Source organism: Pongo abelii, chromosome 5 (genome assembly GCF_028885655.2).
Source record: "Pongo abelii isolate AG06213 chromosome 5, NHGRI_mPonAbe1-v2.0_pri, whole genome shotgun sequence".
Taxonomy (NCBI): domain Eukaryota; kingdom Metazoa; phylum Chordata; class Mammalia; order Primates; family Hominidae; genus Pongo; species Pongo abelii.
Genome location: NC_071990.2, coordinates 105,838,562 through 105,862,408, shown reverse-complemented (window position 1 = coordinate 105,862,408; position 23,847 = coordinate 105,838,562). Strand labels below are relative to the sequence as shown.

General features: G+C 36.1%; 1 protein-coding gene across 13 annotated transcripts in view; it reads left to right on the top strand.

Annotated features, from left to right (window-relative positions):
* Positions 1 to 23,847, top strand: part of HACE1 (HECT domain and ankyrin repeat containing E3 ubiquitin protein ligase 1) — a 125,033-nt gene that overhangs the window by 55,857 nt on the left and 45,329 nt on the right. For all 13 annotated transcript variants that reach the window (XM_054557919.2, XM_009242111.4, XM_002817193.4 and 10 more), the window contains 7 exons: positions 7,541 to 7,637; positions 7,810 to 7,911; positions 8,886 to 8,992; positions 11,968 to 12,118; positions 18,303 to 18,637; positions 19,146 to 19,214; positions 19,459 to 19,546. In XM_054557919.2, the coding sequence (XP_054413894.1) occupies positions 7,541 to 7,637; positions 7,810 to 7,911; positions 8,886 to 8,992; positions 11,968 to 12,118; positions 18,303 to 18,637; positions 19,146 to 19,214; positions 19,459 to 19,546 (949 nt within the window). The remainder of the gene's footprint in view (positions 1 to 7,540; positions 7,638 to 7,809; positions 7,912 to 8,885; positions 8,993 to 11,967; positions 12,119 to 18,302; positions 18,638 to 19,145; positions 19,215 to 19,458; positions 19,547 to 23,847) is intronic.

The window sequence follows — 23,847 nt, the reverse complement described above, 5'->3', positions numbered from 1 at the left end:
TGTTTTGGTACCAGTACCATGCTGTTTTGGTTACTGTAGCCTTGTAGTATAATTTGAAGTCAGGTAGTATGATGCCTCCAGCTTTGTTCTTTTGGCTTAGGATTGACTTGGCGATGCGGGCTCTTTTTTGGTTCCATATGAACTTTAAAGTAGTTTTTTCCAATTCTGTGAAGAAAGTCATTGGTTGCTTGATGGGGATGGCATTGAATCTGTAAATTACCTTGGGCAGTATGGCCATTTTCACGATATTGATTCTTCCTATCCATGAGCATGGAATGTTCTTCCATTTGTTTGTGTCCTCTTCTATTTCATTGAGCAGTGGTTTGTAGTTCTCCTTGAAGAGGTCCTTCACATCCCTTGTAAGTTGGATTCCTAGGTATTTTATTCTCTTTGTAGCAATTGTGAATGGGAGTTCACTCATGATTTGGCTCTCTGTTTGTCTGTTATTGTTGTATAAGAATGGTTGTGATTTTTGTACATTGATTTTGTATCCTGAGACTTTGCTGAAGTTGCTTATCAGCTTAAGGAGATTTTGGGCTGAGACGATGGCGTTTTCTAAATATACAATCATGTCATCTGCAAACAGGGACAGTTTGCCTTCCTCTTTTCCTAATTGAATACTGTTATTTCTTTTTCTTGCCTGATTGCCCTGGCCAGAACTTCCAACACTACATTGAATAGGAGTGGTGAGAGACGGCATCCTTGTCTTGTGTCGGTTTTCAAAGGGAATGCTTCCAGTTTTTGCCCATTCAGTATGATATTGACTGTGGGTTTGTCATAAATAGCTCTTATTATTTTGAGATACGTTCCATCAATACCTAGTTTATTGAGAGTTTTTAGCATGAAGGGCTGTTGAATTTTGCCGAAGGCCTTTTCTGAATCTATTGAGATAATCGTGGTTTTTGCCATTGGTTCTGTTTATGTGATGGATTGCGTTTATTGATTTGCATATGTTGAGCCAGCCTTGTATCCCAGGGATGAAGCCGACTTGATCGTGCTGGATGAACTTTTTGATGTGCTGCTGGATTTGGTTTTCTGGTATTTTATTGAGGATTTTTGCACAGATGTTCATCAAGGATATTGGTCTAAAATTCTCTTTTTTTGTTGTGTCTCTGCCAGGCTTTGGTATCAGGATGATGCTGGCCTCATAAAATGAGTTAGGGAGGATTCCCTCTTTTTCTATTGATTGGAATAGTTTCAGAAGGAATGGTACCAGCCATTCAGAGGAATGGTACCAGCTCCTCTTTGTACCTCTGGTAGAATTCGGCTGTGAATCCGTCTGTTCCTGGACTTTTTTTGGTTGGTAGGCTATTAATTATTGCCTCAATTTCAGATCCTGTTATTGGTCTATTCAGAGATTCAACTTCTTCCTGGTTCAGTTTTGGGAGGGTGTATGTGTCCAGGAATTTATTCATTTCTTCTAGATTTTCTAGTTTATTTGCATAGAGGTGTTTATAGTATTCTCTGATGGTAGTTTGTATTTCTGTAGGATTGGTGGTGATAACCCCTTTATCACTTCTTATTGTGTCTGTTTGATTCTTCTCTCTCTTCTTCTTTATTAGTCTTGCTAGCAGTCTAGCTATTTTGTTGCTGTGTTCAAAAAACCAGCTCCTGGATTCATTGATTTTTTGAAGGGTTTTTTATGTCTCTGTCTCCTTCAGTTCTGCTCTGATCTTAGTTATTTCTTGCCTTCTGCTAGCTTTTGAATGTGCTTGCTCTTGCTTCTCTAATTCTTTAAATTGTGCTGTTAGAGTGTTGATTTTAGATCTTTCTGCTTTCTCTTGTGGGCATTTAGTGCTATAAATTTCCCTCTACACACTGCTTTAAATGTGTCCCAGAGATTCTGGTATGTTGTGTCTTTGTTCTCATTGGTTTCAAAGAACATCTTTATTTCTGCCTTCATTTCGTTATTTACCCAATAGTCATTCAGGAGCAGGTTGTTCAGTTTCCATGTAGTTGTGCAGTTTTGAATGAGTTTCTTAATCCTGAGTTCTAGTTTGATTGCACTGTGCTCTGAGAGACAGTTTGTGATTTCTGTTCTTTTACATTTGCTGAGGAGTGCTTTACTTCCAATTATGTGGTCAATTTTAGAATAAGTGTGATGTCGTGCTGAGAACAATGTATATTCTGTTGATTTGGGGTGGAGAGTTCTGTAGATGTCTATTAGGTCCACTTGGTCCAGAGCTGAGTTCAATTCCTGGATATCCTTGTTAGCCTTCTGTCATGTTGATCTGTCTATTATTGATAGTCGGGTGTTTAAGTCTCCCATTATTATTGTGTGGGAGTCTAAGTCTCTTTGTAGGTCTCTAAGGACTTGCTTTATGAGTCTGGGTGCTCCTGTGTTGAGTGCATATATATTTAGGATAGTTAGCTCTTCTTGTTGCATTGATCCCTTTACCGTTATGTAATGTCCTTCCTTGTCTGTTTTGATCTTCTTTGGTCTAACGTCTGTTTTATCAGAGACCTGGATTGCAACACCTGCTTTTTTTTTTTTGGCTTTTCATTTGCTTGGTAGATCTTCCTCCTTCCCTTTATTTTGAGCCTATGTGTGTTTCTGCAGGTGAGATGGGTCTCCTGAATACAGCACATTGATGGGTCTTGACTCTTTATCCAATTTGCCAGTCTGTCTTTTAATTGGGGCATTTAGCCCATTTACATTTAAGGTTAATATTGTTATATGTGAATTTGATCCTGTCATTATGTTAGCTGGTTATTTTGCCTGTTAATTGATGCAGTTTCTTCATAGCATTGATGGTCTTTACAATTTGGCATGTTTTTGCCGTGGCTGGTACCAGTTGTTCCTTTCCATGTTTAGTGCTTCCTTCAGGAGGAGCTCTTGTAAGACAGGCCTGGTGGTGACAAAATCTCTCAGCATTTGCATGTCTGTAAAGGATTTTATTTCTCCTTCACTTATGAAGCTTAGTTTGGCTGGATATGAAATTCTGAGTTGAAAATTCTTTTCTTTAAGAATGTCGAATATTAGCCCCCACTCTCTTCTGGCTTGTAGAGTTTCTGCCGAGAGATCCGCTGTTAGTCTGATGGGCTTCCCTTTGTGGGTAACCTGACCTTTCTCTGTGACTGCCCTTAATATTTTTTCCTTCATTTCAACCTTGATAAATCTGACAGTTATGTGTCTTGGGGTTGCTCTTCTTGAGGAGCATCTTTGTGGTGTTCTCTGTATTTCCTGAATTTGAATGTTGGCTTGCCTTGCTAGGTTGGGGAAGTTTTTCTGGATAATATCCTAAAGAGTGTTTTCCAGCTTGGTTCCATTCTCCCTGTCTTCCAGCTTGGTTCCATTCTCCCTGTCACTTTCAGGTACACCAATCAAACATAGATTGGTCTTTTCACATAGTCCCATATTTCTTGGAGGCTCTGTTCGTTTCTTTTTACTCTTTTTTTCTCAATCTTGTCTTTTCACTTTATTTCATTAATTTGATCTTCAATCACTGATATTCTTTCTTCCACTTGATCGAATCGGCTAGTGAAGCTTGTGCATGCGTTACAAAGTTCTCTAGCCATGGCTTTCAGCTCCATCAGGTCATTTGAGGTCTTCTCTACACTATTTATTCCAGTTAACCATTCGTCTAACCTTTTTTCAAGGTTTTTAGCTTCCTTGCGATGGGTTAGAACATCCTCCTTTAGCTCGGAGAAGTTGTTATTACCAGCCTTCTGAAGCCTCCTTCTGTGAACTCGTCAAAGTCATTCTCCATCCAACTTTGTTCCGTTGCTGGCAAGGAGCTGTGATCCGTTGGAGGAGAAGAGGTGCTCTGGTTTTTAGAATTTTTGGCTTTTCTGTTCTGGTTTCTCCCCATCTTTGTGGTTTTGTCTACCTTTGGTCTTTGATGTTGGTTACCTACAGATTAAGTTTTGGTGTGGATGTCCTTTGTGTTGATGTTGGTGCTACTCCTTTCTTAGATTTCCTTCTCACAGTCAGGTTCCTCAGCTGCAGGTCTGCTGGAGTTTCCTGGAGGTCCATTCCAGACCCTGTTTGCCTGGGTATCACCAGTGGAGGCTGCAGAACAGCAAATATTGCTGCCTGTTCCTTCCTCTGGAAGCTTCGTCCCAGAGGGGCACCCACCAGTATGAGGTGTCTGTTGGCCCCTACTAGGAGGTGTCTCCTAGTTAGGCTACACAGGGGTCAGGGACCCACTTGAGGAGGTAGTCTGTCTGTTCTCAGAGCTCAAAGGCTGTGGTGGGAGAACCGCTGCTCTCTTCTGAGCTGTCAGACAGTGACATTTCAGTCTGCAGAAGTTGTCTGCTGCCTTTTTTTCAGCTATGCCCTGCCCACAGAAGTGGAATCTATGGAGGCAGTAGGCCTTGCTGAGCTGCGGTGGGCTCCGCCTAGTTCAAACTTCCCGGTCGCTTTGTTTACCTACTCAAGCCCCAGTAATGGCAGACGCCCCTACCCCCACCAGGCTGCATGCAGCCTGTCAGGACGATCTCAGACTGCTTCGCTAGTGGTGAGCAAGGCTCTGTGAGCATGGGACCCGCTGAGCCAGGCAAGAGACGGAATCTCCTGGTGTGTCGTTTACTAAGACCTTGGGAAAAGTGCAGTATTTTGGCAGGAATGTCCCATTTTTCCAGGTAGTCTGTCATGGCTTCCCTTGGCTAGGAAGGGGAAATCCCCTGACCCCTTGAGCTTCCCAAGTGAGGCGATGCCCCGCCCTACTTCAGCTCACCCTCCATGGGCTGCACCTACTGTCCAACCAGTCCCAATGAGATCGACCAGTACCTCATTTGGAAATGCAGAAATCACCCGTCTTCTGTGTCGATCACGCTAGGAGCTGCAGACCAGAGCTGTTCATATTCAGCCATCTTGGAATGGGAGTCTTGAGACTAAATTGTTTACTTTTAAAGGTCATAAAACATAAAGGGCAATCTCTGTTTATCTTGCTAGAGCAGCATGATATTGTTGAAGGATTTTGGAGTCAGACTGATGCAGATTCAAATTCTGGTCTGCCATGTAACTGTTCATCTTGAGCAACTCCATTATACTCTTGAGCCATGGTTTTCTCATCTGAAAAATTGGGTGAATACTGTTAAAATAAAAACCTTAGAAAAAAATAAATTTAAAGTTTATTTAAATGAAAAACGATTCATGAATCAGGCAGCACTCAGAATCAGAAGTGGGCGAGAGAGCTCTTCCCAGCAATTGGTAAGTAATGAGCTTTTGTAGGCTGAATATGGAAGCAAAGTAGAGAAATCACCTGACTGGCTACCCTTATGTGTGTATTTGCCTAATTTGGTCATGGTGTGAAGCATTGGCTGTCTGATTCGTTGAAACCGCTCTTTGTTGCAAAATATATACTCTCAAGTTAGGTTGAAGTTTGTTATAGAGGAACTCAAAAGTATAGTGACAGTCTCAGGCTAATGGCCTCTGTTTGCTTAATTTAACGATGCTTATAACAGTGTCAGCATTAAGTCAGACTTTGCACAGAGGATTGAGCATAATGCTTGTTACCTAGTATATCCTAAATAAATTGTGTTTCAGGTCTCTTGTTATTTTCTATAGTGCAGCGTTGTCTTTAATACTTATTTGTCAAATGAATGGTGTCTGAAGTTAAAGCCTGTAATACAATTCATTGAATAAGTATTGAGTACATGTTATAAGACAACTGCCATGCTTGGTGCTGTGGAAAAGCCTACTGTCAAGAAGTTTACAATTTAATTGGAAAAAATTGGACACATGGATATTAAAGAACTGTAAAAGAGATATCATTAAAATTGAACTCAGCAGTTTTATAAGATGGATTCCTCAGAACCTTGGCTACTAGCAAAAGTATCACTATATCCCTAAATAAATTAAGCTCAAGTTAGTTGCTTTTCACTTGGACTGTATTTTTAGGCATGTTAAAGAATGGAACAGTGTAAATGAAACATTAACCACTGTTAGCTATTGTTTATAACATCTTGACCAACACTTTGAGCTTAATGACAAGTGATGCTTGATGAGGACTTCTTGCTTGATGCCGGTAAAGCTGATTATTGTTGCTTTCAAAGGGATTGCTAATTTACTTTTTTGATTTTTCTAGAATAAATTAGATATTATTCTTAAGTTATGGCTTATTGGTATTAAGGAAGATAATCCGTATAATAATAAAGTATCAAGAGAGTGATAGACCTATAATAACTGTTGCAGAGTTTTCTGGCACTAGATTCATAGTAGGATACTATTAAGTTTTTTTTAAAAAAACTTTAATTCCAATTGGTTTTAAATTATTCTTCATACAGTGCCATTTTGTGAAAGAGAATGAATAGTGTTTTGTTTTTCAAGTTTCTGAGAAATCTGTGTAGTGTTTTTCTTTGTGAAATGACATGCCTCTTTAGGTAATGTTATTGTGGAAAGAGTATTGGTCTAGAAGCCCAGGTGCCTGAGTTCTAGTTTCACCTGTGCTTTGATTACTTGCTTTTCTCATCTACAGAGTTCTTTTTGGATTCATGCTCTTCCAAACTGTACAGCTTATTTGGGCATTTCTTTTCTTTCTTTTTTTTTTTTGAGACGGGGTTTCGCTCTTGTTACCCAGGCTGCAGTGCAGTGGGGCATTCTTGGCTCACTGCAACTTCCGCCTCCTGGGTTCAAGTGATTCTTCTGCCTTAGCTTCCCAAGTAGCTGGGATTACAGGCACCCGCTACCACGCCCAGCTAATTATATATTTTTAATAGAGACAGGGTTTTACCATGTTGACCAGGCTGGTCTGGAACTCCTGACCTCAGGTGATCCACCTACCCCGGCCTCCCAAAGTGCTGGGATTACAGGTGTGAGCCACCATGCCTGGCCCTGGGCATTTCTTAAGAATCAGCCGTTAACATTAATTTCCCTGGAGTGATAGTTACACAATTCTACTTCTACAAGAAAGAGAGCAATCAGGGAATGAGGCATATGGATAGGAGAGTTCATTCTAGGGCAGATTGAATACCTATCTGCAGAAGCCAAACTGAGTGGGTTGATAAAATGAAGATCGAAAGCTAGATAGTATTTTTGGCTAATAACCCCGCTTCATGTTCCCTTTTTCCCCAGATTCTCTTATATTGGTTTTACTTTTCTCCTTCCTTCCTTTTAATTTTTTTTTTTTTTTTTACAAAGTATTACAAGTGTACCATAAAATGTACTCTTGTTTTGACTCTTGAGGTTCTTTTGGATTAAGAAGCCTAGAGACTTGGATGTGTGTGGTAGGAAGAAGGTCAGGCTAAAGTTGCAAATGGTCAAGTTAAGGTGGAGAGAGGGATTAGGAAGTGAATGTAAGAAAAAAATAAAGCAGAAGCCTGAGTAGTAGTTACTTATCCCCAAAATATTATGACTTATTTTAGGAAATGTGACACAAATTCAATTCTAAAATTTAATAGGTCACATTCTTGTCTATGTAGTGAAAGCATGGCTGAACATTGAGAAAAGTTTTTGTGATTATGAAGATGTATTTCACATCTCTTGTCTTAATTTTTAAAGGTGATACTCTTCCATTGACTCATATTAACTATCCATAATTCATAGAGAAAGACTTTAAAAAGACTGTATTTTTAACTGGTTTCTATTTCCACACAGTCATGGTCAGAGAGATACAGCACAGATCCTACTATTACGAGGAGCCAAATATCTGCCAGATAAAAATGGAGTAACTCCTCTGGATTTATGTGTACAGGTGTGTTTTTCATTTATATTCTGAGCCCCTTATCTTTATGATAGAAACTGGAATGGTAAAAATTATTATTTTTTCAATGAAAGGGTAGGTGCAAAAATTTTTATTGTGTGAAGAATATGAACTTTAAAAGGAGCTGTTTTTAAACCTGGATAATTTTAAGTCTTGTTTTTAGGGTGGATATGGAGAGACTTGTGAAGTATTAATTCAATATCACCCGAGGCTTTTTCAGACTATTATTCAAATGACACAGAATGAAGACCTCCGAGAAAACATGGTAATGTATTTGTGATAGTAGCTTGTAAATGAAGAAGCTTTATTCCTGCTCAGCATATATGACATTTTACAAATGTGCTTAGCTTAGTAATTTTGCTTATTGTCACAAATATCTTAATAATTAGCTTATCTGCATTATAGGATAAGTGTGAATTAGATAATAATTAATATAGTTTTTGCTAATATTTGGCCATATAAATCTTCTGCCCTCTGGGTCTTTGGTCTCTCCTTAATAGAACTAGAATAGGCTGGGCGTGGTATCTCATGCCTGTAATCAGCACTTTGGGAGGCCGAGGTGGGTAGATTGCTTGAGCCCAGGAGTTTGAGACTAGCTTGGGCAACAAAGACCCAGTCTCTTAAAAAAAAAATTATAAAAATTAGCTAAGTGTAATGGCATGCATCTGTAGTCTGAGCTACTTGGGAGGCTGAGCTGGGAGGAGTGATTGAGCCCAGGAGCTTGAGCCTGCAGTGAGCCGAGATCATGTCACTGCCCACCACACGCTAGCCTGGGCGATACAGTGATGCTCTGTCTTTAAAAAAAACAAAAAATAAATAATAATAATAATAATAATATTCCCATGGCAAGAGGAAAAGACTCTGTGGAGGAATATCATTATGATTGGTAACACTAGTTTACTCAGCTATGTGTTTGTGATAGTTTTAGTCTTAGAAAAATTGCAGAGTTTAAATTTCTCTTTTATTTTAGAGGTTTAGAATTAAATTTCCAAAACTATACTTGGTGATTTTTAAATTCTATATATATTTACTGTTGTTTTGTAACTGGGTGATTTTCAACAAAGATTTTATTATGTATCATCATATCTCTATATTAGCTTTTAAACTTATGCAAGACAAAATAACTAAAGGACTTGATTTAGACTAATTGGCTTTAAGATACTTAATAGGTACTTAATTGTTTGATAAGATTTAATGGATTACTATGTAATCACATTTTTTTATTTGTAAAAAATTTAGTTACGGCAAGTTCTGGAGCATTTGTCTCAGCAAAGTGAAAGCCAGTACCTAAAGATTCTAACAAGCCTTGCTGAAGTTGCTACAACAAATGGTCATAAACTGCTTAGGTAAGTGTTTCGCAATAAGAAGAAATCAATAGGTAGCAGTGTCTGTTGGCTTCACCTCCTGAGCAGTTTATTCTGCAGGATGCCTTTTGTCAGTGATAACGATGTTATAAAAATTTGCTGACTTCTGGTTTGTTTTGTTTGAAAGGACCAGGGTAATCAACTATTGCTAGAGAGATTTTAGTCTCTCTAAAGAGACTAAAAATAGAGCATACTTCAGTGAATTTGGCCATATGTGTCTAGAATTTTGTGAAATGATTACTTACCTAGACATATAAGTAAATGTACATGAAGAAGAATTGAGAAAGTTCAGGAATCTTGACCACTAATTAATAAAATAGAATTAGGTACAAGCTACTGTTTAACCTTTCAGTGTACTTTCATGACTCCTTATAAAGTTTTTTTCTCTGAACTGTCCCCCTCAGTTAAGTTCTTTATTATTTCTAAAATATCCTGTGGTTTTATCATCACTAAGTTCGTGGAGTTAATGCCTTATATTACTTGAATTTATATATGAAGTGTTTTCCTGTAGCTACACTTCTTTCTATGTGGCTGGCTACCCCAATTAGGAATAAGCAGCCACTGAGAAATGATTATTGTCTTATTATTTCTTAGCCTGCAAATTTGACCCCCTTCTAATTTGGATGCTTCCCCCTTCATATTATTCGTTTTACTAATTACTTCCACTCTTAGTAGATTGACAGGTCATGATCTTCTCCCATCTCTGTAGTTGCAACTGAAATTTTTTCCACCCAACACCATGCTACTTCTTTAAATCAGCTATATTATTAAATTTATTATTCTAGCCATTTGTTTCAGTCTTCTTTGGGACATTTCATGTATTTCAGATCAGAATCACGTTCTGTACTGTTTACTTAAAAGGCCCTTTGCTAGGTTCCTTATGCTTCATGATTCCAAGATCACCTTCTTACGTTCTTTTAACCTTTTAGTCTTTCTTCAGCAATTCTACTCACTTGTTCATTTTAAAAATTATTCTATTTCTACCTTTGAGACTACTCATAGACTCTGTCTATAACAGTCATTGAATTCCAGCTTTCCGTAATGCTCTTACTTAGTAATTCCCAGTAATCGATGTATTTCATGGAACCGTTATAAGATTCAGATGTATTAAAAGCATGGGCTTGGAGTCAGCCAGACTCAGGCTTACATCCAGACATCATCATTTACTGTGTGACCTTAGCAACTAACTTTTTGGAGTTTCCCTTCAATATCCACCCATCCATCGAATATATATGCACATATATATATATATATATATATATACACACACACACATATGTATATATGTGTGTGTATATATGTACACACAAACACACACACACATATAAAGTTATTTTTTTTGAGACAGAGTCTCGCTCTGTTGCCCAGGCAGCACAATCTTGGCTCACTGCAACCTCCGCCTCCCAGGTTCAAGCAATTCTCCTGCCTCAGCCTTCCAAGTAGCTGGGATTACGGGCACGCACCACCACGCCCGGCTAATTTTTTGTATTTTTAGTAGAGATGGGGTTTCACCGTGTTAGCCAGGATGGTCTCAATCTGCTGACCTCGTGATCTGCCTGCCTCGGCCTCCCAAAGTGCTGGGATTACAGGCGTGAGCCACCGCACCCGGCCAAAAGAAACTATTTTAAAGGAAGGGGCCAGGGGAAGAAGAGAGCTCCGTGCTTCTAGTGAGCAAAGGCAGCAACAACCTTGAGCTTCTACAGCCCTTGGTATTTATTGGGTAGAAAGAGCAGGGAGGAGGAGCAAATGATTGGTCAGCTGCTTGATTGATCACAGGTTCATATTATTGCTAACAGGCTTCAGATGTACCTAATCACGCAAGAAATACTTATGCCTGGGTCGTGACTGTCCTCAGCATTCCTTCTGGGTGGCAGATGCAGTTTGTCAGTTTGCCAACATCCTGCATTTATGAGAACAGTTTGTTGTTTACTCATATAGCCTCCAGTGGTATACTGAGTTGATCACGACCTTCACCCTTTCGGCCTCCAACATACAAAGATAAATCCTGCTGTTCTGCGCAGAAGTTCATGCAGCTTTTTGCTTTGCTCCAACACTTGTGATACAAGATAACTGATGTTAGAGATTTCAAAATAAAACCACCATCAACCAACAAAAATATTGTGTTTAAAGATATATTATTAGATTCAATACAAATTTAGCCTAACTCGTACAGTTTTTCTGTGGAAAGATAATGATTGATATTCATGATGTTGACCAATACCAAGGTACTGTGGGATTCTGAAGGGCTTTCTGATCAGTAAAAGTGAGTTTATGTTAATTTAATATGATTTAGTGTTAATTGAATTTTAGTCTTTTCTTTTTTCATGGTAGGTGAATATTTCCTATATTTGTGTATAGTCATAAGGCAGCCCATTATGTAGAGAACAAACCTAATGCAGATAGCAACTTTAAAATTTTTCAGTTTGTGAATGTTCTGTATGTGAATAATTGGTTACTATTCTGGGGTGGGAAGGGGATATGGGATTACGGATATAGTGGCAGAGAGTTCAGTTTAGCTTCTTCGTTAAAACAGTTGTGGGTTGGCCTAAGAATATGATGATTTATACCATTGCTTCTCTGTGAAATACAATCAGACTTCTAAAGTATAAATTTAATTTACAAATATACTTCTGAAAGTGAAAGTTTAGGGGTCGCCTTGAAGTTGTTGCCACAAGAAACCAACTATTCTAAAGGAGTGATTTTCTTCATGTTTTATGCTTTGATCATTGGTTATATTCTGGGTGCTTAAGAAATAGTAATTCATTTATATGCAAGTTAAATAATGTAACTTCCTGTTAAACTATTCTATCTCCTATCATGATAGGAAAGGAATTTTACTCCAGTTACATTATAATATGAAACAGATGGTCAGTGGGATGAAAATGTTTTAAAATAAGTATTTTAAGATGTAATTTGTTTTACTCCATCTAATCTCATATTTTAATTTTTATTTTCAGCCTCTCTAGCAATTATGATGCTCAAATGAAGAGCCTTTTAAGGATTGTGAGAATGTTTTGTCATGTCTTTCGAATTGGTCCATCCTCCCCCAGTAATGGAATTGATATGGGCTACAATGGGAATAAAACTCCAAGAAGCCAGGTGTTCAAGGTGAGAAAAGTATATGGCATTTTTAGGAAGATAGACATAAAAGAGATGAATTTGACAAAGCATGCATTCATTAATCAGAAAGCTCATGAACAGGTTGTAAGTTTGGTTTATACCCATATTACTTTTAAAATTAGGCACACCTTTCTCCTCTCAACTCTGTCTAATGAACAGCGAGTTGGTGAGCTTTCTGTATTTTTCTTACAAATAAAATTTTTTATTCCATTGGTGTTTTATTCTAAGGGTAGAGATATTTAGTGTTTAAAATTAATTTTATTAAATTATAGGTTTTTAATATAATATGCAGCCAGCATGCTTTTGAAAGAAATGTATTTCTTATTAGTAAGGAAATAAAATGCACAGTTTTTATTTAGATTTTAATATGATATGTGTGTTAGGTGTGTGTCTGTATGTGTTTTCAGAGTAAGGTACTTTCATTTACTGGGTTTGCTAACAGTTAATTCCTGAGATAACTGCAAGGAAGAGTTGTTGAGATATTTTCTTAAAATATTTTGTATTGCTTCAGCTGCCTTTCTAAGCACATACGGATGAAGTCCTTGGAAGATTCATATAAAAACCAAGGGAGTGTTGCTACTCATGTTAAATTATAATTTTATGAAGTAAACAAAATGAATATGACTATAATTGCTCTTGTTAATTTTTTTTGGGTGACATTTTTAAATAACAGATTTTAGAAAAATGTGTAATTTAATAACTTCGTGTTTTTTATTTATTCATCTATTTATTTTTTGAAACGGAGCCTCACTCTGTTGCCTAGGCTGGAGTGCAGTGGCACAATCATGGTTGACTGCAGCCTCGACCTCCCTGGGCTCAGGTGATGCTCCCACCTCAGCCTCCCCAGTAGCTGGGACTAGAGGTGCATGCCACCATACCTGGCTCATTTTTGTATTTTTTGGTAGAGATGGGGTTTTGCCATGTTGCCCAGGCTAGTCTCGAACTCCTGGGCTCAAGCAGTCTGTCTGCCTCTGCCTCCCAAATTGCTGGGATTACAGGCGTGAGCCACTGCACCCAGCCAACTTATATTTCTTTAAACAATCGTTTGAGTATAAAATATAGGTTATTTATCAAAAAAGTGATATAAATGTTTTTATGTGCCACTTCCTTGAAAACTAGTTAGGATTGACAGCTTTGCTGTCTGTAAAATTCAAAGCTAAACTAGTGTTCTATACTAAATGATTCTTTTCTTAAATGGAAAATTTTTGCAAAAAGTTAAAAATAAACTTTGCAAGAACTTTGACACTAGTAGATTAATACTTAGAATAGATATGGTAGTCTTTTAGAAAGGTTATGTATAAATGTCTGTCCATCTGTTTTACTCTCTTAAAAAAAATCAGCCTAGGAAGGAAAGTTTTTAGCCATATATATGTGTGTGTGTGCACGTTGAGTGTGTATTTTTGTTTTCTTTTTTTTTTTCTTATTGTGCCACCTCCTGGAAGAATGAAGTTATGCATTCTTGTAATTCATGTGGCTTTTCATGTACCACTTCCTCAAGCTCTAGTTAGGAGTGACGACTTACTGTCTTTGTAAAATTTTGATCTACATTATTGACCTACTCTTTTTGTCAGGGCTGTTTTAAGCAAGCTTTACTGCTTCAAACATTCATATCACACAAAGTTGTTTTTAATGTGTTCTGGCATGGCTCACTTTGTTAGTGACGGAATCTACCCATGATTTGACTTTGACTCATACTTTCTACTCATCTGTAATGATGAATATAAAATCAAATCAGGTATAGATGTGTTCAGTATTATTCAAATTGAGTTAGATTATATTTAATTTTGTCTGATTTCTTTGGTTAAAATTTTAATCTGCTACCTATTAGCTAATATCAGAAAATATGTGTTAAGTAACCTCTCTATAGGTGATTTAAATGATTTAAATGTTAGTTTTCTACCTACACAGTCAATAAAGACATAATAGAGTAGAAAAGGATATCTGTTTTTCCTTTTTAGCTTATGTTTAAAAAACAGAACCCAGACTTTATGTTTTGTTATATATCTATGATATATATATAATATATACTTTCTTATTTCAAGAATTTTGTTAGTATCTTTGTTTCTTTTTTTAAGGTACTACTTTCTACAGCATTGACAACTACTATTTCTTCTCATCACTTATTTTCTCTTAAATTTTGAACTTCCATTTTGGTAAAACACTAATTGTAAAACTCAGCTAGTTTTTAAACACATTAATAAGTATTAACTGTTAAAGAATTTATTAGTCTCTTTTCATCCAGTTTTATGAATGAAACATGGAATCTTTGGGGATTGGCAGAATGATCTGCCCTTCCATTTACAAGCCTAAAAATAGAAACTGTACATTGTCATCCATGTGAATCAGATCTCCTGTTCATTGTGGGGTGATTTCAAGTTGTAAAAATCTTTGCTAGTTACTGAGTTGCTGTGATATTAGACTAGAAATACCATTTTAATTCTTACCACATTTTGTCTGAGGTAGCAATTGATCCCTAATTTCCATTTCATTAACAAGGTACTCTAATGCTACTTTATTGTTCAAATTAACTAATGGGTTTTCCATTAAGAATGAGTGGATTTATAGGCCATGTGTTTTTAGTAGGTGAAATTGTTTAACATCCTGTTATTAGTTTTCTGATTTATTTTAGAAGTTCTTTAAGTTAGTCTTAACACGTAGTCATTCTTTCAGCATTAAGAGATGTTTATCTAGTGCCTTGGGAACTTTGGAGCATTTGAAGGAGAAGATCATTTTTATTTTTGAAGCACAGTGAACACGGGGAAGACAATTTAGGCTTCCTGAGTCTTACTGTGTTCTTTTTTTGTGAATAGTAAGCTGTGACTATTAATGGTTTCATAGACTTACAATTTGGAAATTTTGGTAAGCAAGAAAGATTGTGAAACTTTTAACTTCAAGATCTTATCTTGTGGGTTGTGGCATTTGACATTATTAGGTTAAGAATAGTCAGACTAATAGGATATCAAGGTACTATGAATGAACATTAAGTTAATAATACTTTCCTGCCAAATTCATTCCTCATTTCAGCACTTCTTGAAATTTTAAAAAATCACTCAGTAAGCTCGAGATTGTATATTTTGAAATATGACTTAAAATGCTTATAAATCATGTATGGTTGTCATATCATTGTTACTATATGTAGAATATAATTCTTCGGTAAGGATCACTCAATAATAATGAACGAAGCAGTATTTTCATGGTATCAAGAAACCTGCTAATATTTTCAATAGTAATTAACTCATTGTTCAGTAACAATTGGTATGTATGGTGTTTCTTATTTAATGTATTTTATTTATGAATATAGAAAGTATCATAGATATAGTATGCAATGGTTTATTTTTAATTTTAAAATTTATTTGAATCCTTTTTGTTGGTGGCTGCTACTATAGTTAGAAATTAAAGTTATTTTCATGGTATTCTTTTTTGTGATTGAAGAATGAATTTTCTGAAAAGATCTTCAAAGAGAAAACTTGCTAGGTAAACTCACCTCAAGGTTGGGATTTAGTTTTAGTGTATGTATGATTGAAGAAATAAAAGGTAAGAAAAGAGAGAAAAGTAAAGAAAGGTCCAGTGTGGCTTATTACTTATTTTTTTTCTCATTCTTCTAATTATTTGCTGTGTTCCTTTATTAAAAACTCTGGCTTTTCAATATCTTTGTTGTCATTTTTACACGTATCCATTTTTTTCTTTGGTGTTATTTCTGCACCACTGAAAATTTGTCTTTCATTTTTTACACATTGTCAGTATTTGAAAATAGGATTGCTGTTGGTTTTGGACTCAGTGCTTATCTGCATGATCAGCCTGTGTCATTTCTTGCCTTAGGCCTTACCTCCTTTCAGTGTGTTGATTTTCTAGGTTTTATCTTTTCTCATTTAGAGGCCAATTATTCTTTTTTCTTTTTGTTTCAAGCAGTTTTATATCACCACCTGTTCTTTCCATTTCAGAAGTTCATTTTCTGATATAAAGCTAAATAGTTTTGCTGACATAAGTTCTTTTCATCTTCTACAGCAGGTTGAATGTTTTGCTCATAAAGAGAAACTATAGTTTCAACTTGGATCATGATTAGAATTTTCAGTGAAGGTATCTGTCAGTATTTATGGCAGCTGGGTGCTTCTTGCCCTTCTTTACGCAGTTCAGGGATTCCAAATCTGTCAACTGTTGTGAGTATGAAAGAGCCCTCATTATGGGTGAGAGGGATGCTTACTTTAACTTCAAAGGAGGGTATAATTTCTCTTAAAAAAGGAAACATTGTACTTACCGGCCTACCTAGTGCATAGTACTGGTTGAGTGAGTGAACTAGGTTTTTGTTGATTGTAGTAGTGGTGGTTTTGTTGGTTTTGTTGTGTTTTTCTGCTTTTTGGTTGAGCGTGTAAATGAAGGCCTGAGGTGATTTAATTATTTGCAAATTCAGTAAGTAAAATATTTTCAAAAAGAAAATGTTACAGAAATCTGAAGAAAGGCTGAAAATGGCAGTGAAGGTATTTGTTAGATAATAATTGGGAAGAATTTCCTGGCAGAATAGGTTATTCAAACATTTTCTAAGGTTCCAAATATGGTTGTATAATCTCCTTCCATAGCGGTCTTTAAAAGAAAGATTATTTCTTTCCTTGAAATATTTTAAAGGTGAGTCTTTCTGTAGCACATGGTCTAGTTTGTAGCATTCTGTAATCGTGTCAGATTCAAAAAGTGAGATTAACTTTTGTATTTATTTGCAGAAGGATAGCTAATCATTCTCAATGAGAATATTTACAATAGTGTAGGATGGACGGATTGTTTAACCACTGTACCACTTATAAACTATTAATCTTTATTTGGGATTAAAAATATCCTAGCAGGTTTTTTTTTTTTTTTTTTTTTTTGGAGACAATATCTCACTCTTTCACCCAGGCTGGAGTACAGTGACATGATCACAGCTCACTGTAGCCTTGACTTCTGAGACTCAAGCAATCCTCTCACTTCAACCTCCTTAGTAACTGGGACTACAAATGCATGCCCCTGTACCCAGCTAGAATAATAATAGGAAATAGTTTATTCTCTCATCTTTTTTTTTTTTAATAGAAAGCTGTTAATCTTTACTTGGAATTAAGAATTTGCTACTCAGTATTTTTTTTTTTTTTTTTTTTTTTTTTTTTTGAGATGGAGTCTCGCCCTGTCACCCAGGCTGGAGTGCAGTGGTGTGATCTCAGCTCACTGCAACCTCTGCCTCCTGGGTTCAAGTGATCCTCCTGCTTCAGCCTCCCGAGTAGCTGGAATTATAGGTGTCTGCCACCATGTCTGGCTAATTTTTTGTATTTTTAGTAGAGATGGGATTTCACCATGTTGGCCAGGCTGATCTCGAATTCCTGACCTCAAGTGATCTGCCCACCTCGGCCTCCCAAAGTGCTGGGATTACAGGCATGAGCCACCATCCCCGGCCTGCTAGTCGGTATTTTAATAGAAGTTTGGTAATTGTATTTCTTGTTTTAAAAAAACACTAATTATTAGAAATGGATTGTGTCTGTAAGTATATGTATATACATAAATATGCCACATTTTATAATTTCTTGTCAAAAATTATCCAAATTCTAGGAATTATATGTAATGAAAGGAGCACAGTAAAAAAGCCGTTCATTAGATTCTTTAGGGATTCTCATTTTTTAATTGAAAAAAGACATTTGTTTAATTGAAAGTTGTTGACATTGATCATATTAATACAGAAAATGTTAAGAGTGGTTATATATACTTAGGGATTCTCATTTTTTAATTGAAAAAATCTTATTTGTTTAATTGAAAGTGGTTGACATTGATCATATTAATACAATAAATGTTAAGAGTGATTATATATAATAGTAATGTGTGCTTTTAAAACTAAACATTTCAAAATTAAAAGAAGAAAGATTTCTTGTGAATTTTTTGTTAGATTTAGTTTTTCCTTTTTATTCCAAGGAATACATACATACAAATTAAATTATTGCCATAAATGAAGAAATTGTGATTTATGTACCATTTGTATAATTTTGTTACTTACCTTTAGGCATTACTATCACATTAACTTGGGAAGATAGAAATGACTAGAGTAAATTTTTTCTTTTATAATATTTGTTTAGTTGTGTGATTTTTTGTTTGTTTGTTTGTTTGTTTTTTAATCCTGTAGTTTAAGAATGATGTTTAAAAAACACTTTGGTTTCTCTCTCAGCCTCTGGAATTGCTTTGGCACTCATTAGATGAATGGCTAGTTTTAATAGCCACAGAATTGATGAAAAACAAAAGAGACTCAACAGAGATCACTTCTATTTTACTGAAACAAAAAGGCCAAGATCAAGATGCTGCTTCCATTCCTCCATTTGAACCTCCAGGACCTGGGAGCTATGAAAATCTGTCCACTGGCACAAGGGAATCTAAACCAGATGCCCTTGCAGGGAGACAGGAAGCCAGTGCAGATTGTCAGGATGTTATTTCTATGACAGCTAACCGGCTAAGTGCTGTCATTCAAGCTTTTTACATGTGCTGTTCTTGTCAGATGCCTCCAGGGTAAGAAAGTTTTGGCTTATTATTTTTTTTTTCTCTGATAGATGATGAAAAGCAGTGATATTTTTGTAACTTCAAAAACAACAAATAATAATTTGTTGATTTAAAGTTTTATTTTCTCCTTGTTTTAAGATACTCATACTAATCTAGATCTAGTAGGGAATATTTAAATTTTAAACAAGCAATATATATTATTACTTTGTAGAATGGTGAATATCACCTTGTATAGGATCTTTTAATTATGTATTTGAAATGTGTAAAGCAGAAATGTGCCAAATTTCAAGATTTTTAAAAAGTCACTTGTTGATATCGTCTGCTGATGAGAAGTTAGAATCATTTTACAAATTGGCTAGGCATACTTCAGTTTCCTAAACTTACAAAGAAGATCCCAAACCAAATTCTTTTGTTTTTGGTTTATAAGCCAGTCCAGTTCAATATATATTTATCAAGTTTGCTATATTATATCATAAACTTTTGCCTGTGTATTCTGATTGATATTTACCCCCCACAGAATGACTTCACCTCGTTTCATTGAATTTGTCTGCAAACATGATGAAGTTTTAAAATGCTTTGTTAATAGGTAAGCTTTGTGGGGTTTGTGGACTACCCTGGTAGCCTTTCCTCTCTTTACTTACCGTTTCATCTAAACAGAAAAAATACTATTTCTCATGCTATTCAAAATATGCTTAATAACAAATGAAACTTTAATAGATGTGGATTATTATGTGTTTTTCTTCTGTTTCAGTGTCAGTGTATCTGAATTTGCATTTCACTTAATGCTACTCATTCTTCCTGTCCATTTAAACAAAATATTTTTCTTTTAGAAATCCCAAAATTATATTTGACCACTTTCACTTTCTCCTTGAATGTCCTGAGTTGATGTCAAGATTCATGCATATCATAAAAGCACAGGTAGAAATTTTTCTTCATCTTTTTATTCTATCTAATGAAATTAATTTCTAAAATTCTACTATTGTTCAGTGGAATAATTATTATACTTCAGACATTCTGTTATAAGAGGAATGATTGCATGTTACTTTAATATGAGGAGTAAGTTTTCTTCAAGAAATATGTATTGAGTGCCTACTATGTACAGAGGTCTGTACAAAAACAACAGAACACATTGCCACATTTGCTGAAAGGAGTTTAATGAAACTCTTTAGTTCTATAAGGCTTATTGTCCTTTTGAAAAGGATTTTAGCCCCCAAATACATTTGGGAAATTACATAACATATGCCCTTTGGAAATTTATAAATCACATTGGCAGCATGTTAAAAGGCTTTGAGAAGCCCTTTAGTAAAAATAGTGATTTAGCTTTGTTAATCCTCCAAACTTATTTGACCTGACCACCTTTCCCCTACCAGATGTGTACCTGTTCATTCCATACATCTCATGTTACATGAAGCTAGCTGGAGGAAAGCTTGTTTTGTTCCTTACCAGCTATGTGAACTTTGGGCACATTTCCTAACATCCTTGAGCCCTTGGTTTCTTCATCTACAAAATGGAGATAATGATAGCAGCCTCAGAACTATTGTCCAGAATAAATTGTCAAGAATGACTGTGATATGCTCAGTAAATGGTAGTTGTTTTGGAGATAGAAAACTTACTTCCTTTCTCTAAGAGGATTCTAATTCAATCTGGCTGGGGAGATAATAAACATATGTATAAAATAGTAATTACAACATTACCTGGATCTTTAGGAGTTTAAGGGAGGAAGAGCTGGCTCTGGCATCTGTAGTCAGGGGAAATTTCAGAGGAGGCAGATTTTAAGTTACCTTGAGAAAGCTTGAAAAAATATGCAACATTTTGGTGGGAGTAAACAAGGAGGGAGAACTTTCTAGCCAGCATGTGGGCTGGAGCATGTAGACAGAAAAGTATGTAAAACTGCAGTATTGCAGCAGAAATTTTGTGTAGATAGGAGCAAGATAGAGTTCTGGAAAGGTAGATTGAGGTCATCCAATGGTGAGCCTTGATTTCCAGATTGAAGAATTTTCTTTCTTTGCTAGGCTGTTAGGAGCCACTGATACCCTTGCTTTAGGAGAATGGCATAATTCTGGCAAAGTTTTAGAAAATAATTTGCCAGATATGTACGACAGACTGTAGGCAATGGTTTGGTTAGTAGTCGTAAGATAGTAAATATGATAAGTGGTTTTTAATGTCTTTAGGGACACTTGTCCTTTCAGAAGTTAAGCTATGAACTAATTTTCATAAAATTATACGTAAGTATATAGAGGGATCTTTTGACATCTGTTTAATAATGATAATGTGAAAGAGAAGGCAGTAATAATGACTTACATTTACTGATTTTAGGTCAGGTACTATGTATTTGCTTCCATGAATTATTTTATTTTCTTAACCATTGTGTAAGATGGCTACTCTTTTTTTCTAAGCTGAAGTGGTTAAATAACTTGTTTAAGTCATTCTGCTACTAAATGGGAGAACCAGAATTTAAAAGTCTGTCTGGTTCTCAAGTTCAATTTCTTTCTTTCTTTTTTTTTTTTTGACACAGGGTTTTACCTGTCACTCAGGCTGTAGTATAGTTGATCTCAGCTCACTGCAACGTCTGCCTCCTGGGCTGAAGTGATCCTCCCAGCTCAATCTTTCAAGTAGCTGGGACTACAGGTGCATACCACCACACCTGGCTAATTTTTGTGTTTTTTGTAGAGACAGGATTTTGCCATGCTGCCCAGGCTGGCCTTGAACTCCTGAGCTCAAGTGATCCACCTGCCTTAGCCTCCTGAAGTGTTGGGATTATGGGCATGAGCCACCACATCCGGCCAAGTTCAATTTCTTAACCTACACTATATGATACTGTTCTGGGGCAAATGAGATAATAGGTGAAAGAAGATTTTAGTTTTTGAGAGATAGTCTGCTGTTTTTAATATAGGTTGGTGCAAAAGTAATTGCGGTTTTTTGGCAGTTACTTTTAATTGCCAAATTAAAATTGTCAAATTAATTAAAATAGCAAAAACCGCAGTTACTTTTGCACCAACCTAATACTGTCTCTGCTTTTTACTTTCTATTCCTTCTTCCCTTCCTGGACAAGTTAGTCAAAAAGCATCTGTATTAGGTATCCACTTTGTTGATCCAGAGAGGGAGGTGTTTGTTGCCTGACTAGGGTGAGGAGGGTGTCTACATGTGTAGTGGTGGCCTAGTGTGGGGTTTTGGAGTTTGGATGTGATTAAGAAGGGTGTCCGTGTAGAAGAGGGTCCAAGTGTGAGTCATGTGAGTCATGTTGGCGGTGGTTGCAGCTGATCAGTGCTGTCTGATGAAGCCTGAGTAGGGTGCAGGGGCCATGGCAGTGATTGGAGATTGGTTACATACTAAGGGAGTGGGGTTGCAGGTTGATCAAATAAGCAAGTATGAGAGTCTAACTTCTCTTTGTTGGAGAAAGGGGTTACAAAATGGAGGAAATTAGAAGGAACCTTGTGCTGAATTGGAGTTACCAGTTTGAATTTAGTTTTAAATCTACATAGATACATGTAGCAAACCTGGCACCTAGCTCTTGGTCTCTCAGTGCCATTCTCAATGAACCAGCACTCCTTGGAGAAATGGCTAATTCCAGGGCTAGATCAGGGAAAGTATAAAATAAGCCTGCAACATCTTATTGTGTAAGAAAGTAAGGAACTGTTCAAAGACTGATAGGGTTATGTTAACGTGACTCGGAAGACAGCTTGAATGGACTCCCACTACCAAATTTGGAAGAATTTGAGCATCAAAATAAATAATGATGGCAACATAAATAGGAACCTATGAGTCTGTACTGAAAAAAGTTAATGAATAAATGGAAAGTCTGATGAAGGGTAGGATGATTACACAGTCTCAAATTATCTCCCGACAGAATAATTACAAAGAGAAAAAGGGTGCCTTACAGTAGAGAAGCTTAGCAGTGATCAAAGCAGACATAGCAGTGTGCCAGCTGATAGGATGCTCTGAGGACAACATGGCATCACTTCTGTGATATTCTTGCCAAGGATACACACCTTAAATCTAATCATGAGGAATCATCAGACTAAATACAGTTGAGGGACATTCTACAAAATTAACTGACCTGCAGTCTTTAAAACTATCAAGCTTATGAAAATTAAGAAAACATTGAAGAAATGTACCAGAGTGAAGGAGACAGGACAGGACAATTAAAGGCAGTTCATGAATCATTTTGCAATAAAAGGACATTATTAGAAAATTGGCAAGACTTGAAATGGGATCTGATGTAGTAATGTTATCAGAGTTAATTTCTGATTTTGATGATTGTTATCTAGTTATAGAGGAAAATTCCCTTGTTTGCAGGAAATAAATGCCTAAGTGTTTATAGGGGACTGGACATTATATTGGCAACTTGCTCTCAAATCAGAGGAAAAAAAAAGTACTTTGTACTCTACTGTACTTAGAAGTTTTCTGTAACTTGGAGATTGTCCTTCTCTAGAAAGTTACAAAGAACTACCTCTGCTAAGGGATTGACTTCTTCTGTTGGTGGTTTTCAGGTTGCCAGTAGTTAAAGGGAGAAACATTTTGTATTGCTGTACAAATGCTATTAAGAGGAGCCTCTATAATCAGTCCTGTTTTGTGAATTATTTATGGAAATGCAGGTACACACTCTAGAAAGTTTACATACAAAAATGTGCCATTTGGCTGTGTAGGTGTTTGTATATGTATGTGTGTGTTTGATCTTATTGTATTAGCTTTTGAAGGTAGCAGTTTGTACCTTTTAATGTTCCACTTGAATTACTTGAAAAGGTTCCATTTGTTTTTATTTCTTGATTCACATTTCCTAGATAAATGATATAGTTTAATATCTTATAGTGGGCAGTAAGTATTCTTTTAAATAGTTATTGACAATAATTTTAACATTGCTGTGAATGACAATAAGAACAATATCTATTTATTGAGCATTCTAGGTATTGAGTATTAGAGCATTAGTATAAATGCTTTTGGTGTATTTTTCTCTTTGGTAAAATGGGGACAAAAGTCCCTTTTTCTCATAGTGTTATGAGGGTTATATGTGGTAATGCATTGTAAAGTGCTTCGAAAAGTACCTGGCTTATAGGTACTTAATAAATGATTGCTAATTTATTATTATAATTATGATTATTATAATTATCATAATTATGTTCCTTATTTGAATTATTTAATTTAATCCTAACAGCTCTTGAAGTAGGTATATTCTTTTCTCTGTTTTACAGATGAGAAAACTAAAGTTCTGTGAGGATTAA